The sequence below is a fragment of the Pleurodeles waltl genome, chromosome 10 (assembly GCF_031143425.1).
Source record: "Pleurodeles waltl isolate 20211129_DDA chromosome 10, aPleWal1.hap1.20221129, whole genome shotgun sequence".
NCBI lineage: Eukaryota > Metazoa > Chordata > Amphibia > Caudata > Salamandridae > Pleurodeles > Pleurodeles waltl.
In genome coordinates this window covers 1,045,112,092-1,045,129,869 of record NC_090449.1, presented here as the reverse complement: position 1 = coordinate 1,045,129,869, position 17,778 = coordinate 1,045,112,092, and the positions used below count along the sequence as shown (strand labels likewise).

Here is a 17,778-nt window from a genome sequence, read left to right as displayed (position 1 = left end):
TATTCTCGGGGGGTAGAACCATAAAAACCATAATGCAATATGAGTCGTTTAATTATTCTTGAAAGAATGAGTCGACCAGTCCAGCGTACTACCTAGTGCCTAGAAGTCAGCGCAGCAAGCACATCGTAACACCTGTGAGCGTATGATTCTAAAATCCTCTAATCCACAAGCGCCTTGAATCTGGTGCAAACTGCGCTGTTTCAAGGAATAACCGAGGCTTGGCGGGCGTCTGTTGATTTTAAGTCCATTAATCGCCCCTGGGTGACGCTTTTCTAGCGATGGTCGCCTGGTACCACACTCGGACACTGCGCTTTTAGGGTTTCGGAGTTTTGTTTGTTTATGGTGCGGTACTTACTGGTTTGTACAGTGCCTAAACATCCTGTCAACCAACTCAAAGCGCCAGTGAATGAGTGGAGGAATGTCAGTATACTGAACGCACACTGGGCAGTGGGTGTGTTTAGGGGTCCGCCACCGATTCTCCAGACCATGCAGCCCCTACCCCCGCCCTGTACCCAAGTGAACAACATTTCTAGGGGCAATAGTTGTTTGATCCCCCTCGGTCCCTCGGCTGCCCACGGCCTCGCCACCCTCTACGCTGGGCAGTCCTGGGTGACCAGCACACAGTCCCCCCTGTCACCGCAGTCCCACACCCCACCCTCGCCCGTACTCCTGAAGCCACGACCAGCCTCGGCTCCCGGAGAGAGAAGCTCTCGCGCCTCAGTTCCCACAGCGCCCTCCCGAGTCCCAATCATACAGTCTGCTCGGTCCTCAGTCTGCAGCCCCCCTGTATACAGTCCCCTCAGCCCCCTAATCCCTATTTTTTCCCCGTTTTTGCCAGTGCCCCCACCCCTCAGCCTCTTGCACATTGCCCCAATTCCGTGCGTCTCTCCTCTCCTTCTATGACAGTGCCCCCCAATATCTCCAGGATAGAGTCCCATTTCTTCCGTGCACCACTCCCCGGTTCCCAAATCCACAACAGCACCGAGCACCCAACTCTCCCCCTTGTTTAGCAGTGTCTCCCACCCTTTCCGTTGGGTAACACAGAACCCCCATTTCTCGCCTCTACCTGCCTGCCCCCCCCCCCCTCTTCAGTCCGGAGCCTCCATCCCGCACCCTTCTTCTCCCCCAGTACTCTAAATTCCCCCCACCTTCCACAACACCCTTAAGTCATTAGCCCGGAACCTCCAAATCGCGTGCCTTATCCCCTTGGTTAGCTGTGCACCCTAACCTCGTCTGGTGGTTGGGGGGGTGGGGGGGCAGTGTGGGGGACAGCAACACAGTCCCCCAATCTCTCGCCTGTGCCTAACAGCCCCCGATCCCTATCCAGGACCCCTCTGCTCTCCCTGGCTCGTGATACCCCCAGGGTGGGAGCAACATACACTTGTGTCTCGCCCCCATCTCGTACCCCTACCCCCGGCTGGTAACACCCTCCCGGTGGTGGGGAGGGGTGGGTGTGATGCAGAATGGGACCCACAGCTCGTACCCATCCCCACAGCTGGGAGTAACCCCCCACCCCGGGGGGGGGGGGGCTTCAAAATAGGACCCACGTCTCATACCCTTCTCCCCGGCTGGTAATAACGCCCCCCCCCCCCCCGGGGGGGGGGAGGTATTTAGAATAGGACCCACATCTCGTACTCTGTCTTCTGGTTTATAACGCCCCCCAGGCGGTGGGGGGGGGGGGATGCAGAATAGGACTCACATCTCCTACCCCTCGCCTGGTAATACCCCGCCCCCTCCCCCCAGGGGTGTGTGTGTGCGCAGAATAGGACTCACATCTCGTACCCTTCTCCCAGGCTGGTAATAACGCCCCACCCCGGGGGGGGTGCAGAATAGGACCCACATTGCGTACCCCCGGGGGGTGCAGAATAGGACCCACATTGCGTACCCCCCTCTCTCTCGTCTGGTAATAACGACGCCCCCCCGGCGGGTGGAATGCAGAATAGGACCCCCATCTCGTACCCCTCTCCTCGGCTGGTGATAACCCCCCGGTGGGGGGAGGGGTTTGCAGAACAGCCCCCTCCCGGCCGGCAGCGCCGCCGCTCCTCCTCCCGCCGCCGCCGGTGGCTCTAAGCCCCGCCAGAGTCCCGGGCGCGTGACGTCACGCCCGGCGGGTCATGTGAAGGTCGCCGCCCGCGGAGGGTTCACCGGGAGTTCAGGCGCATACATTAGGCGCCGGATCGGTCCTCTGTGCGCTCCCGGCGGCAGCTCCTCGGCGCACGGGAGGCACCGACCGACGGAGCCCGCTCTGCACGGGGCTGGGGGCCGCCTGCTGCGGGCGTCACGCGCCGGGCGGGCACCTCGCGGAGGGGGTGGCACCCTGCACCGGGAGCCGGGCTCGAGCGATCCCCGCCCGCCGGACCCAGGACTCGCACTTCCTCGGGCTCCCATCCTTATGTACATGTTATTTGAGTTTTTGGATGCAGCGTGGAGCGCTCCTAGCGCCGGGCACCGGAGACCCCCAGTACCTGCGCCCCCACCCGAGTTCATGCTAGTAGATGCCAACTTGGACCTCTGCTACCCGAGGCGCCCACAGTGGGTTGCACCACTGCAGGATACTTTCAGCTCCAGAGCAGATTTTATGAAAATGGTGACACCTTCTATTCGACCTAGAAGAAGCGCCAAGAAGCCGTAGGAGGTGTTGAAAGGCAGTCACGCAACGGCTTGTGTGCTGCCGGCCTTTGAAGTAGGACCACCCTGAGTTCCTAGACTCTGTTTTATTTTTGACTTTTACTACAGATGCTGAGTGCTTCGAGTTTTCACCCCTGGTGTGACTCCTACTGGGTGCCCGCTTAGGACCAGCAGGACCCTCTTCAGCACGCAACCCAATGTATTGGCGCCCACACCAGATTGGTGATATCATTTATTGGACTCATGCACGTAATATACAAACAAGCATTGGAGACGTCAACCTTTCTTCAGACAGATTTACTTCATTTTATTCTGAGAGCTTTGCTAAAGCGAGGATCACCCCCACTGCCCAGTAGTAAAGTGTAGTGAGTATCACTCACCGGAGTGGCCTTTTGGGGTTGCACCCTTGAACAAATGACGGCCCTCTAACCTGGCCCGGCCTTCCCGAGTACATGGTGAGGTGGGTCAAGTTCTGCAGCCTGGCATCGGACAGCAGGCCTGGTGTGGATGGATTTGGCCACGCGTTGTTGCGCCATTTCACCTAGCGCCTAAAGAGGACACGCTGCCAAGGTGGCACCATGTTTGACTGCATGGACGTGCTGGCGGTGAGCCCCGGGCACATGCTGGACTTCTACACGACGGGCCCGTCCTCATGCATGCTGCAGGAGAAAGCCCTGAAGGCCTGCTTCAACGGGCTGGCACAGAGTGATTGGCAGCAGCGCCACAGCGCGCAATGTAGGTGCCCATTTTGGTGTGAGTTGAAGGGTAAAAGATGTGGGATCAGGCGCACAATATATCTTCATGCAACAATGTGTGTGGTGGGCAATGTTTCAAAGAGATGAGTAAATACTTGCTAGACGTGCAAATGTGTTTATGCACAAGGGTGCCCGGTTCCCGTCGATGCCAAGACACACCAAGCGATACGGCTCATGAGCTGGGTATGTGTTTGTGCACCTGGGTGTGGTGGCCGCGGCTGCCAAGGATAGTTGGCTCGTGGTGGATGTGTTCATGCACCAGAAGATATGGTGGTCGGGGAGGCTAAAAGATGCGAGCCCTTATACCAGGTGCACCAGGGCGTGTGGTGGCCTGGACTGCATGAACTACACGTGTCCATACACATGGGTTGAGGTTATTTGTGTGTGTTAGCACATATATTCACATGTGTTTGGGGGCCTGGAGAGAGCTTAGATGTGTGCAACATCTTTGTTCATAGGCTTCGGTGTGGGTGAACCTGGTGTGCTAGAGCTGAGGATTCATGTGTTATGTACATATATGTTCGAGGCTGGGTGAACGTGGCCTTGGGTGCACATGCTACATATGTAAATACACATGGGTGTACAAGAGTTAGCACATGGTCCTGTTGTATGTGCTGGAGCCTGTGAGTAAGATAGTTGGGTTATAATATATTTTTATGTAGTGCTCAATACCATAGTTTCCTGCTTCTAAACAATGTAAATGTATGTATGCAGGTTACCTACATCAGTGGTTCCCAACCTTTTGGCTTCAGTGGACCCCCACTTTATCATTACTGGAACCAGAGGACCCCCACTGAATTATTATTGGAATCCAGGGACCCCCCCCCCGATTGAGTCATTACTGAAAGCTGGGGACCTAATCTGTCAATATTATTTAATTTTCTAAGCAGTTGTGGACCCCTTGAGGAGGCCTGGCTAACCCCCATGGGTCCCCGGACCACAGGTTGGGAACCACTGACCTACAGAGTGCAAACTTAGCTTTAGAGTTACGGAGATGTGTGCTCAGGTTTGGAGAACAGGAGGGCTGATAGTTGGAAAGCCATGAGCTAAAAAAACAGCATTGCCTAATTAAATGATACTCATTTTATCGAGCTTCAGAAGGATGAAAGGGGGGAGTTGGCCTGCTAAGCTTTGAATTTGTAACCTGCACATACAAACAAGACTGACCCTCAGCCTGTTAAGCCACGTTGTGTTATGTGAGCTCTGAGACCAAAGCGCCTTGATGACTACGGGCAATTGGTGCGCTCTATAAATCCTACTCAAATCAAATCAAGCACTGAGACTTATTGGTAAAAATATGGACATTTGTTCTGCTGCTTGGTATTTGCGTAAAGCACTTTTGCCACACTAGTGGCTTTGTAGATGTGTGCATAGTGCTTGGATTGAGAAATTTAAGTACAAGCACTCCTAACAGCAGAGTAATACACAAGGGTCCTCTCCATTTAAAGCAATAATGGGTAGAAGTGCTGATACTGCCCGGTTGCTGATATGATGTGCTGGGACTGTCCCACTGAAGGTATTAAAATTGTGCTGAAAAGTGCCGCGAAGTGTTTCTGTCTTATCGAAGGTGCTGTGGCGTGAGAAAAAGGAGCTCCTGCGCCTCTGTATTTAGAACAACAATTGTGTGGAATATCTAGAAGAGAAATATCATCCCCCCCAAAATATTGGAATTATGGGAGAAGAGAGGATCAAATGATGTGACAGGGGTTATTCAATTATGCGGCATGAAAATGCAAATTATGAGGCATAATGCAGCACATTTTTTTGTGTTAATAATATCAGTTCACTATTTTGTCTTTTTTACGCATTAACACTGTCTGGTCATAGGTTTCACCTTATTAGTACTAGTTTGACACCCAAAAACAGCAATATGCAACTGAAAGGTGAACAGTCAACCTTTGCAAAATGCCTTCCGCTACACAGAAACTCGTTGCCACATTTTTAGTAACTTTAGATCCATTTGATCTCGAAACATTTTTTTAAAAAAATCTTCAAACTATGCACCAGAGGATGGATTATGTGGCAAATCCTTAATGATGCGAAAAACGCAGCTGTCGCCGAACCGCATAATTCCAGTGGCCCTGCATATAGTATATTTGCTATGATGCAGAAGTGATTGAGGTGGGGTGTAGTGACAGTATTGTTAGATGTGTAACCAAGAGACATATGTCCTAATCTCAATTTCAGTTCTTTGCAAATAATGTGAGATTCTGGGTATCACTTCATCTGCCTGTACCTTAAATTGTAAACATGTGTAACGTAGATGATGTTGAAACACGAGTGTGCAGTCTGCTGCCTGCTACTGTCCCAATTACTGCCTCCCATCTGCCTGTTTCACCTGCCCTTGAGCTTCGCCTCCACATGACCTGGATGTCCTGCTGAAGTAAAATGTTCTCTGCTTAGTGCTCTGTTGCATCGTGGCCCCATATGAGCACTAAGATAGATAGATAGATAGATAGATAGATAGATAGATAGATATGTCTGCACTGGACATCTCTGTGTAAGCAGTTAAACGTGGCAGTGCCCAACTCAGCCTTTTATCCTTCTGAAGTCACTTCGATGAGTGCCACAGGAAGTGGGCATTAATAACACCCATCGTTCAAGCACATAACCCCCACCGGGTTTGTGCAGAGCAGTGCAGTATCAGAAAGCGCTGTACGGGTTTGTAGCAGGCTGCAGCACCTGGGCCTCGAGGCACTCGCAGCGCCTACATACCCAGCAGAAGGCGCTGAGGAAGTCGCGCGTCTTTGCCTGACAGGTACACGGAGTTGCTGTTTTCCTACGAGAGCCAGAGGCTGTGAACAGGCCCGTGTGTGCAGCATCACTCATCGGCGTGCCTTGGGAGGCAGGCTGGGGGGACGTGGGTCCGCTTGCTTGGAATGGAAGCTGTCGGTGTGAAATTGCGAAGGTGGCTCAGTGGGTTTGGGGGGGGGGGGGGTGCTGCAGTCCTGATGTACAGTACAGGCCGCCGCTGTCAATCCTGGTGGGCTGTCATCCATATGAGATTGATAAAGACACAGTCTTGACTTCGGTGGGATTACATTTCCAAGGCAGTCTGGCCTATTTGTAAAAGTGTTAATTTAACAGAGGACTCCTTGTTAAACGTTTACACGGAGAAAGTGAAAACGGTACATATTGCCCCGTTGATGGAATCAATGCCATTTTAGCAAACCCTGGTGTCTCCGCCGCATACAACACACGGAGACCCATATTTATTCTTTTTTAGCGCCGCATTTGCGTCATTTTTTGACGCAAAAGCGGCGCAAGCGTTCAAAATACAATTGTATTTTGTAAGTTTGCGCCGCTTTTGCGTCAAAAAGCGGCGCATATGCGGAGCTAAAAAAATATAAATATGGGCCGGAGAGCGGGTAAGTTACAGGGAACACTCCGCCTCTAGCGCACAGAGTGAACATATTCACTTCTCGGCACGCTGCAGAAGCGCTTAGTAGAACTCACTGTTCCTGTTTAGAGCTCTTGGCACGTCCCTGTGGTATTCAAGCCGTGTACTAATTACACACAAAATGGTTCTCATCTCATTCACGTCAAAATAATATGAAGGCTGAAAAAAACTTCCGGTACTCAAATATTTCACCCTCGAAGCAAACACGCCAAACTGTGAAACAGGCGCTCCACCGACTGAGCTACCCCGTGGGCGCAGCCTCAATGTCGCCACCAGCACTCCTGGACACTGGCTGAGATAAATGCGTGTCTCCATATATCACTGACCCCTCAACAACCCCGTCGACACCCCCCTTCTGCGTTACCCGTGCGCTGAGGCTGCTGACCTGTGTTGTGTCCGAGGTCAGAGGTTAAAGATTAGAGGCTCCCACATCCTTCTAATGTACCCGACGCCAATAAAAAGACAAACCAATGGAGATCTGATTGTAAAGGAAACAAAAGAGAGAGAGAAAACGAGGGGTCTGTTAATATGTGTTCTGTGTCCAGTTTTGGAACTGGGATAGCCCGGTGGGTGAATGTGCCAGCCAGAGAGGCATAAACATGTGAGTTACCGCTTCAGGCTCTCAGCCTGGGTACACCGCCTTAGATTTTAACCGTAAATGGGCTGATGGCAGGAGTGCTTTTGAACTAGGTAATTGTGACACCTGCTCTTTACAGCGCCTTAAAGCGCCTTAAAACCTCAAGACCGTGACAACATGGACGTGTAATCACTCTATCACACTGCCATATCATATATGAGATATATATTATATATCTCAAACTTCAGGCAATAGATGCTCTATTCAACTAAATATTACTATAATCCAAACATTGCACGTATGCACTGATGAAAGCAATTCATATCTTTAAAAAAAAAGTTAATTTGTCAGAATCCGGCACCTTAAATAACTCCAAAATGAATATTACAGTATTCCATCTTCACGTGAAAAGCCGACAGGTTTTCCTCCAGGTGTAGGTTTCGATAGCAGGCACACTGTGTTTTCATTTTAAACTCTTTTACCGCAGACTTAAAAAAACATCTTAGGTTCCGTAATGAGTGGGGTGTCTGGTAATTCCCTCAAAGGCAGAGCTGCAAAATGTTTCAGAAAGGAAAAAAGAAAAAAACGCATTGTGTGTTCTTCGAGAAATCAAACAAGATATCCGCCTTATCCGAGCAGAGAGAGCTGTAAATATAGTATTAGCCCTGGGCCAGAGATAACAGGCGGGGGGGGGGTGAGTGTGGGGCTTCAGTTTAAGGGAGACGAAGACCGGCTGCACAGGAAGGCCTGTCCCTGGAGCGCGCTGGTGCCACTCGGGCCTTCATGTCTCAGTATCTGCCCCGGGGGCCCTCACCTGAGCACACCGTTAACGTCTCCCTGCTCTTGCGGGAATATTATACTGTAATTGTATATATATATATATATATATATAGCGTTTATTACCTCTGACGAGGCGCCGAGGCGCTTCGACACGTGCAACTCCGATTAATATTGTGATATAGACTTTATGAAGCGCTGCATCCCGCTAATGCGGCTGCGAAGCGCTCCACTGCGCCTATTTGTGCTTGTTGGAGTATATAGGTGATATGGTATTGTTTCTACTGAAACCTACACCTTAGGTACCGGTAGCTGCACAAAAGCACGAGGCGTTGGGAAACAAGTGGGAGAATAGACAAAAGGTTTATTTCCCTTTGTCTGCCTTAGCCAGTCTCACCCACGATGTTGTTACTGCACAAAGAGCCTTGTTTCAAATCCATAATTCACCCCGGTTATATCATCTCAGTAGATTATTCCCCATATTTCACACTAATTATATTGTTCCCGTGACTTATGGATTTCAACCAATGGGGAGGCTAGAAAAAAAGAGTTAATCGTGTGAATTCCTACTCACAAGTCAAATAACCTCTAAGCATGGCGAGACTTTGACATAATTAAAATATACTAATAATTAACTTAGTGTTTTCCAATCAGCGCTTTATCCATGAAGACAAAATTCTCTAATCAGCTGCCCATTGTTGTATTCTGGCCTTCAATGTAAACAAAAGATTGAGTGTTTCACTTCGTCCTACGATGTAAACAAAAGTGTCATTGTTTCACTCTATCCTTCAATATAAAAAAAAAATTCTCACTCTATCCTTTAATTCAAAAAAGTTTGTTTCACTCTGCCCTTCAATACAAAAAATATTAATTGTTTCACTTTATCTTTCAATATAAAGAAAATATTCATTGTGTCGCCATATCCTTCAATACAAAAAAGATTCATTGTTTCACTCTATCCTTCAATACGAACAAACGATTCATTGTATCACTCCACCCCTGAAGCATTAACAAAAGCTTCTGTTGTCTGAACCTGGGAAGAGCAGCTGTCAAAACCTCTCACTCTGACAAGCAAAACCTGCTTTAAAAAATAGCAGATTAATCTCTTGTGAATGACTAAAGTAAACACACGCGATATAGAACAATACTGAAATCACGGCTTTAATAATGGAACATCGTGCTTCTTCACGTTATCCTAAAGCATCACAAACTTTCAGCTGAACGGTCCTGTGAACTGGGGTTGTAATTAAAAAAATAATCTACATTAATAAAACTTGATGACGTGTGCAAAGGTCTCACAACTCCTTCTCTGGGTTCTGGTGGCATTTAGAAACCACTCGACCTTTGACCTTGTAGTTTGTCTTCTGGTCCCCAAAAAGCCTCAATCGGGGCACAATATAGTTTAAATTATGTACCCAAATTATGTAGCGCTACAGTTAGTATAGCGCTGCTGCGGTGTCGTGCAGTCTGAAAGGGCACGCGTACATAAATGAGCGTTCGCTGCTCATGTACCTGCCTTTATAGCGCATTGAGGCCTACCTCGAACAGGCGCCGGTAGCCTCCTCGTGGCAGCATGGACGTCAGAGGATAGCGTTTATCTGTGGATGTGCCTGGATTCCGTTTACCACAGACACCGAATGGGAGTTGAATTGAAAGAAAATAAGCATAATGCCCCGTTCAGCCATCGTTCATTTGGGAGCAAAAATGTCAATTTGGGCTTAATGCAATCAGGTCACAAGTGGGCCCTACACCCTTCTGCCTGTAGCGCCTTGTGTCTGAGACTCTCTCCGCCCAGCGGGCCTTATGTGCCCGGTAATGACCAATGTACACACTGGCAACGAGTCTGTTTTCAAAACTGATTGAAGTACTTTCGTCTTATTCCAAACTTAAACATGCTTCAAACCTGCCCCATCGCTACACTAGAGAGATAGCTCAGTGTGCTGAGCGTCCGCGGCAGGAAACGGTCCTTGACCTGCGGATTTCCCACGAGGCAGTCAGACTTTTATTCGTCGGAGTCGAACAAAATGAGCCCCCTTGAGTGGTGCATCCGTCTATAGCACCCATTATTACATTCTGTGTGCGCCCGTGTCTGAGGCCTAAACCATTACAAAAGATGGGGTGCCCCTCGTGTTTTCTCTGCTTTACTACCTGACTGGATGGAGACAGTGGCCGGCCAATCAGAACACGGCTCGAGATAAAAGAATTGAAAACAATGCCTGGGCCACCACAAAGTTATCAATCCTGGTGCCCGAGCAGAGGGCCGGTGGGCCTTTCAGTGGGGACTAAACCGTTCCTGGTTTGCAGTGTGTCCCTTGTTTAAAATGACTAAAATGGGCAGCCGATAAAAACATATATAAAAATACGTGTGAGCCATTTCTCAATTTCCTTTTACAGTTGCGCTAAGGGCAAGCCCAAGGCACAGGGAAATGAGGTCGTTAAATGCAGTATTGGCTAAAGTCTGTTCTTTTCAATACATATAGTTAAAGGCGACTGTAACCCCATCCATATAATTCTATAGCGCCCAGGCCTTAGCAGGGGCAGAACCGGCTAAAGAACAGAAAAGTCGGTGAGACTGGCAGGTTTTTTTTTTGGGGGGGGGGGGGGGGGTAGGGGGGGGGAGGGGTGGGAGGGTGTTATTGTATAGTGAAAGCAAAGCTGGGGACTATCAGTGGTGATATTGTTTTGCAGGTTTCTATTGGCCCTGGGGACATTTCCCGCCTCTTTGCATCTGTGCCTATAGCCAAATGTTTGTGCTCATTTTATTGCAACTGATTTGAAAGTCGTGGGGGTTTCACTGGCCACCTTCGAGTGAACGCCGATCTCCCACCGGCCACTGAGCACCAGAGTCCTCACCCCTCGCCTGTCACCGACGACGGCTCCGGGTTTTATCTTTTTTGTGTTTTTTCTGCGCGCCGCAGTCTCAGGCGGAAGTCCAGCGCCGCAGCCGTGGTGAACCCCAACAGCCGGCGTTTCCTGTCTGCTTCCCAATAGCCCACTTGGGGTTTTAAGCGAAAACACAACAGACGACGTCAAAATACATCCAGGGAAACAATATGCTGTGAGCGGGTCTGGTGCAGCAAGCAGGGTCTGCTGGCCGATGTGTGACGCTCCAGCAGCAGTCAGTGCCCCATATTTACAGGGTGAGGGTCTCGAGAGTTCAGATGTGTGATCCTGGGCACATTTTGTGATGTCAGAGTGACCTGAGGCAATAACATGGCGGCGCTTCTTGCTGGCACTGTGTCACCACTGGGCTTCACTGCTTCTGGACGTGCCGGGCCCTCGTTTAAGTATCTGCATATATTGCCCGAGTTGCGTTCGCATCCAACGAGGGTTGTCTCAGCCCTTCATCCTTCCCAGGCCTGGACTGCCCCTCGCGTACTGTCAACGCCAAGTACAGAGTGTGCCATGCCAGTGACAGAAGTCTGTCAGCCCACCAAGCTGACTTTCTTCCTGTACCCGTCTCCCCACTTTAAACACACCTTGAGGGGTTGCATTTATTTGAGGTTTTTTTTTTTTTTGGGGGGGGGGGGCTCTGTCTCCGCTAAAACGTAGCAGTGTCACGAACGGTGTGTGTCTTCAAACCATCCAGCTTATGTTGTCTTTGTGCGATGTATGGCCCAGTTGTGATGTCAGCCCCGGCCCTGCCTCTGAGGAGGGGGTATGAGGTGGCGGTAGGGGGTGGTGGTGGGGGGACGGTTTTAAGTAAAGTGTGGGGGTAAAGTGTGGGGTTGAGTGCTGGGGTGACGGTTGTCTGCTCAGAGGACCCACTTTAAGAAATGAAGGAAGGTGGGGCTTGTGACTCATTGCAACTGAGAACCCCCTCCCCCAGAGATGAGAGGAGATGAAACAGAGGGGTTGGGGGGGGGGGGATTGGAGAGAAAGACAGGGTCAGGTAGAAGCAAGGGGAGGCCAAAGGAGGGAAGAAGAAGCAGAGACTGAATATGCTCGTGTGTGAGAAAGACATTGAGTGGTAGAAACAGAAGGGTAATCCACTGATAGAAAAAAACAGAAGAGAAACAGAGCAACAGACTGAAAGAGGAGAGTGAAGATGGGAAGAAGGGGTCCGGCTAGGGCCTGTGCCCCAGCAACACAGATGTGGTGGTAGGAGACTTGTGAAGAACAGGCCCCACAACTTGCCAGCCACATTAATTTGGCAAACTACTTTTCCTCTCAAAGCAGTATTGTTTGTGTAAAATGTTTATATAACTACTTTGTATGTGTATACATCATATATCTACATATGCACATACACACTCAGGTTTAAATATTTTAAGCAAGCGTGTATATTTATATATGTGTGTAGATAGATAGATAGATAGATAGATAGATAGATAGATAGATAGATAGATAGATAGATAGATAATGACCCGGGCAGTTCTGTCAGTGGTTGAACATGTGCCCATCCTAAGGAGATGGGACAGAGTGAGAGAAGCGACAGAAATAAACTGACAAGGGAGACAGAAATGGAGAGGTTGTGCGAGGCAGACAAAGAAAAAAGATAGGAGACAGAGGGCGAGACACAAAGAGAGAGACAGGGAGCTACATGAGACAGAGGACAGGAGAGAAAACCAGTGGCAGGAGACAGAGGGGAAGAGAGAAACAAAGAAACAGGACTACAGGAGACAGAGGGCGAGAGAGAAACAAAGAGGCGGGGCCACAGGAGACAGAGGGTGAGAGAGAAACAGAGACAGACACAGGAGACAGTGGGCGAGAAAGGGGGCTACAGGAGACAGAGGGCAGGAGAGAAACAAAGAGGCAGGACTACAGGAGACAGAGGGTGAGAGAGAAACAGAGGCAGGGCAGGGATCGAGCTACAGGAGACAGAGGGTGAGAGAGAAACAGAGGCAGGGCAGGGATCGAGCTACAGGAGACAGAGGGCGAGAGAGAAACAGAGGCAGCCACAGGAGATAGAGGGCAGGATAGAAACAAAGAGATGGAGAGGCACAGGAGACAGAGGGTGAGAGAGAAACAAAGAGACAGGGAGCCACAGGAGACAGAGGGCGAGAGAGAGAAAGAAAGAGACAGGGGGCTAGAGAGAGACAGAGAGCTAAAGGAGACATAGGGCTAGAGAAAGACAGGGGGCTACAGGAGACAGAGGGCGAGAGAGAAAGAAAGAGATGGGGCCACAGGAGACAGAGAGCTAGAGAGAGACAGGGAGCTACAGGAGACAGAGGGCTAGGGAGAGACAGAGGCAGGGAGCTACAGGAGGCAGAGGGCTAGACAGGGAGCTACAGGAGACAGAGGGCTAGGGAGAGACAGAGGCAGGGAGCTACAGGAGGCAGAGGGCTAGACAGGGAGCTACAGGAGACAGAGGGCGAGAGAGAGACAGAGGCAGGGGGCTACAGGAGACAGAGGGCGAGACATGGGCTACAGTAGACAGAAGGCGTGAGAGACAGGGAGCTACAGGAGACAGAGGGAGGGAGAGAGAGAGAGAGAGACAGGGGGCTAGAGAGAGACAGGGAGCTACAGGAGACATAGGGCTAGAGAGAGACAGAGGCAGGGGGCTACAGGAGACAGAGGCCGAGACAGGGGCTACAGGAGACAGAAGGCGTGAGAGACCGGGAGCTACAGGAGACAGAGGGAGAGAGAGAGACAGGGGGCTAGAGAGAGACAGGGAGCTACAGGAGACATAGGGCTAAAGAAAGACAGGGGGCTACAGGAGACAGAAGGCGTGAGAGACAGGGAGCTACAGGAGACAGAGGGAGGGAGAGAGAGAGACAGGAAGCTACAGGAGACATAGGGCTAGAGAAAGACAGGGGGGCTACAGGAGACATAGGGCTAGAGAAAGACAGGGGGGCTACAGGAGACAGAGGGCGTGAGAGACAGGGAGCTACAGGAGACAGCGGGAGAGAGAGAAAGAAAGAGATGGGGCCACAGGATACAGAGGGCTAGAGAGAGGTAGAGACAGGGAGCTACAGGAGACAGAGGGAGAGAGAGAAAGAGACAAGAAGCCACAGGATACAGAGGGCTAGAGAGAGGTAGAGACAGGGAGCTACATGAGACATAGGGCTAGAGAAAGACAGGGGGACTACAGGAGACAGAGGGCGAGACAGGGAGCTACAGGAGACAGAGGGAGAGAGAGAAAGAAAGAGATGGGGCCACAGGATACAGAGGGCTAGACAGAGGGCGAGACAGGGAGCTACAGGAGACAGAGGGCGAGAGAGAGAGAGACAAGAAGCCACAGCCACAGACTGACGGAGGAAGGGAGCAGGCCGAGAGTGACACTTGCTCAGATCTATCGACCCTTTCAACAACAGTAGTTAAGTCGCCCCCTGACCCCCGCCCATAAATCTGCCGCAGGGGATGTGAAGTGCAAACACCCGGGGGTGCTCGGGCACCCCCGTCCTTCAGGGAGGACAGGCTGAAGGATGCCTACTCATGACTTGAAAGTCTGCTGTAAATTCCAGGCCCGTCCACTTAGCGGAGGGGCGTGGCTGCACCGAGGGCCTGCGGCGGGTCCGCCATCTTGTGCGCGCCGCGGGGGATGACGGGAGTGGGCGGCGCCGCCTGGAAAGAGCGGGAATTCAAAATGGAAGCCGACACGTGGCTGGCTGAGCCGGAGGCCGTGTTTATACCCAGCTCCTCTGCCTGACACACCGTGTGATCCTCGGATCTCCTCTTCAGCTCCGCCTGCACTAGTCACTTTAGCTCGTGAAACTCTGGCTGCAGGCTAATAAGTAAATGAAATAAGACCAACGAGCCTCACAAACACTGTAACCTTTTAGGTTTCTTGCCACCGAGCGCCTTTCGGGACTTCAACAAGAGCTACCTATGATGTGTGCCGCCCGCCCAGTGACACATATTTGTTAACAATGCTATTCTCCATAAAGACATGTTTAAAAAAAAATGTTTGTTAGACAACACGTCTACCTAAACAACCCTCTGGACGGGTGAAAAGTCACCTTGATGCCATTTGTACTTTGGGTCTGGTTTTCAGTGTTTTTCAATCTTTTTATTGGTCGTAGTCACACACCTATTTAAGCACTATAAAAAGCGAGGCACTGTTATGTATAGTTTTGAATCATTCTATGAAAATAGTACGATGCACCTTATATGCTGAATTGTCTCAAAGACTTGGCCATTATGAGACTTTTTACTTATTTAAATTCATGTGCATGAAGGGCCACATGCTATTTTCCAGACACTTCATAGCACTAGTGATATTATGTTACATTGAACAATATGTGCAATTTGACTTATGTTGTGTGTTTGTTCTGCCTAGTGCAACATTCATCCTTTCCAAGGGCAGCACGGCTCCTTGCTCGGTCATTGAAATGGCCTTTTTTAGCTATCGCTCAATCTACGTCAACCTAAAACTATGTGAACTCTACCACGCCTGCCAATTCCAAGTGGGTCGAGAAATGTCGGTGATTGTTTAGCACGTTTGAGAGACGTCTCTGTCACCTTTAAAGTGGCACTGCCTGAAGATTATGGCATCATTCTGAGATACATGTGACTGCCCCATCTCACTGGCCTCTGGGAAATCCCAATTCCTCTATCGGCTAATCTTAGGTTTTCGGTGCAGGCCTTCCCGCCTTTGGCTATAATATCTTTCTATCTCCCTTAGAGTGGCTAATTATGGAAATCCTGCACTTCTGGAGGCCATTGCAGCTTCAAAAGGATGTCTGGGCCCATCCTGATGGAAAGCTTGTGGGGATAATTAACTAAGATGCAGTTAGATGTTAGTCATTTTTTTTAATCTGGTCCGGGGCCTGCTTTCCATGCGCTGCTGTGCAGGGTTCACAAAGGCAGACATAATTATTGCATTATGCGCCTGAAAACGGTTTAACGAGCAGAAGCAGCAGCACATGGCTTCCTGCGCTTTAAGCAGTATTTTTTTCTCCACTTGCATTAGATTAATAACAAATAATTTACTCCCTCTCTATGCATAATGCATTGACGCGCAAGAGCTGGTGGCGAGTGGAGCGCGGTAGGCCGCCCAGCCTGGCGCTCGGCGTCTTTACTGAGAGTCAGCGGTATCTAAGGAGAAAAGACTCCACCTTTCTCTTGTTTTGGCCTAAAAAAAGGATTCAGTTAAAGCAAGTATCAGTCGTACCAAAGGCAAAGGGGCAAGTATTATGAATTTTCTTTGACTTTAATTGCCAGCAACCAAGTTAAGAAATGTCACAAGGAAACTTTAGTTCTCAGAATCTCTGGAAAGGAGCATTGCAAATGGAAAAAATAATGGCTCAAGGGGGTTGACCCATTGCCTCCCTCCACATCAGTGGCATAACCCAAAGCGGTGCCCATCCCCTGCAGAATGTTATAAGGGTCGCCCACGTCTCCAATATCTCACAAATATTCATAGGATTTGTGCTGAATATGGACCCCTGAAGGGTTGGGCTTCCACCATGCCGCAGGGGCTGCAGGGGCCTGTGTTACAACTCTGCTCCATATTTGCTGTCATGTGGGCGTATCCAACATGTAAATGACACTTCCCACAAGGAATAGCAGAAGGAGGGCCGGGCCAATGCCCCTCTCCCTTCTTATATTGATTTTGGTTCTTTACAAGAGCTCTATCAGACAGGCAGTGCTTAATTTATAAAAAAATTAAGTGCCAGGTCCCAAGGAATTGTTCACTGCCCCCCACAGCTGGTAGATCCCTCGTCACTTTAAACTGCAGGTCTAAGTTCAAGTTTTATCATTTTTTAGCACATATTAAATAGTTTAATTTCTTCACTAATGAAGGCTGCTTAAAAATGCACACACAGCCCCACCATGTGGTGGTTTCTTATACATATGTGCTGGTGTTTACAAATAAGTGCAGGTGCCGAACACCGGAAAACACTGGCACAAATTAAGCACTGGAGGCAGGTGAAGCTAGGGCATCAGACCAAAATAAATGCAAAAGTCCTCCAGAGTGAGAGAGCGCTATAGCCAATCTAAGTTTGAATGCAGCAAGTCCACGTTCTAATGATGCATGCCACCTTAGGAGAAAGTAACAGAAAAGGGAACGGGAAAACCACACCCAGGCAGGCCGGCATATTAAATGAATCTCTGGTATTACTGACTTCATCATCAGCCGGTGAAACTGCAAAGCTTGTGATTTTGCCCATCTTCATGACATTTCTGGCAAAAACAGTTTTGGCTGCTACTTTTTCCCCACAGCAAAAAGTTTTTGTGACAGAAACCTCTTGCAAAAAGGAGGGCCTTTCAGTTTCTTTCTTCTCTGAAACCTACATTTCAAGCTGCTTTTCTTGGAAGTACACCACATTCATAAAGTCCACAAAGATGGCAACATTTAGAAATACCTTCATAAATTGGGCACAAGCAAAAGGTAGCCATCTTGTTACAGCTCTGTTGGAGAAGTGATTTGATTTAGGAGGAGGTGGGTAGTCACTGAAAGCTCAAGCCAGTTGCCTAGCTTAGCTCACGGGCCTCTTGGACCCTCTAGCCAAAATTAGCCAACCATTCACATGGGTCCTGCTGCCCTCTTCAGCTTCAAGCTCACCCTTCTTGCCGACTACCTAGCACTAAGAGGCACTACCTAGCACTGATATTGTTTTGCAGATGATACAATAGTGAAGGTCATGCAGAGTGCTGTGAAAGTGTTCTGAGAAGTGCAGAGTGCCATGAAAGTGCTCTGAGAGGTGCAGAGTGCAGTGAAAGTGCTTTGAGAAGTGCAGAGTGCTGTGAAAGTG

At 49.6% G+C, this 17,778-nt stretch overlaps 1 protein-coding gene across 2 annotated transcripts in view; it reads left to right on the top strand.

Moving 5' to 3' along the window:
• The first annotated feature begins 2,146 nt into the window (after positions 1 to 2,146).
• The window catches only part of RARB (retinoic acid receptor beta), a 292,516-nt gene continuing 276,884 nt past the window's right edge, over positions 2,147 to 17,778 (top strand). Inside the window, exon 1 of one of the 2 annotated variants that reach the window (XM_069212031.1) lies at positions 2,147 to 3,363. In XM_069212031.1, coding sequence (XP_069068132.1) covers positions 3,207 to 3,363 — 157 coding nt within the window. In that variant the 5' untranslated portion in view covers positions 2,147 to 3,206. Of the gene's footprint in view, positions 3,382 to 17,778 lie in introns of both variants that reach the window. The other variant, XM_069212030.1, reaches the window with a different exon arrangement.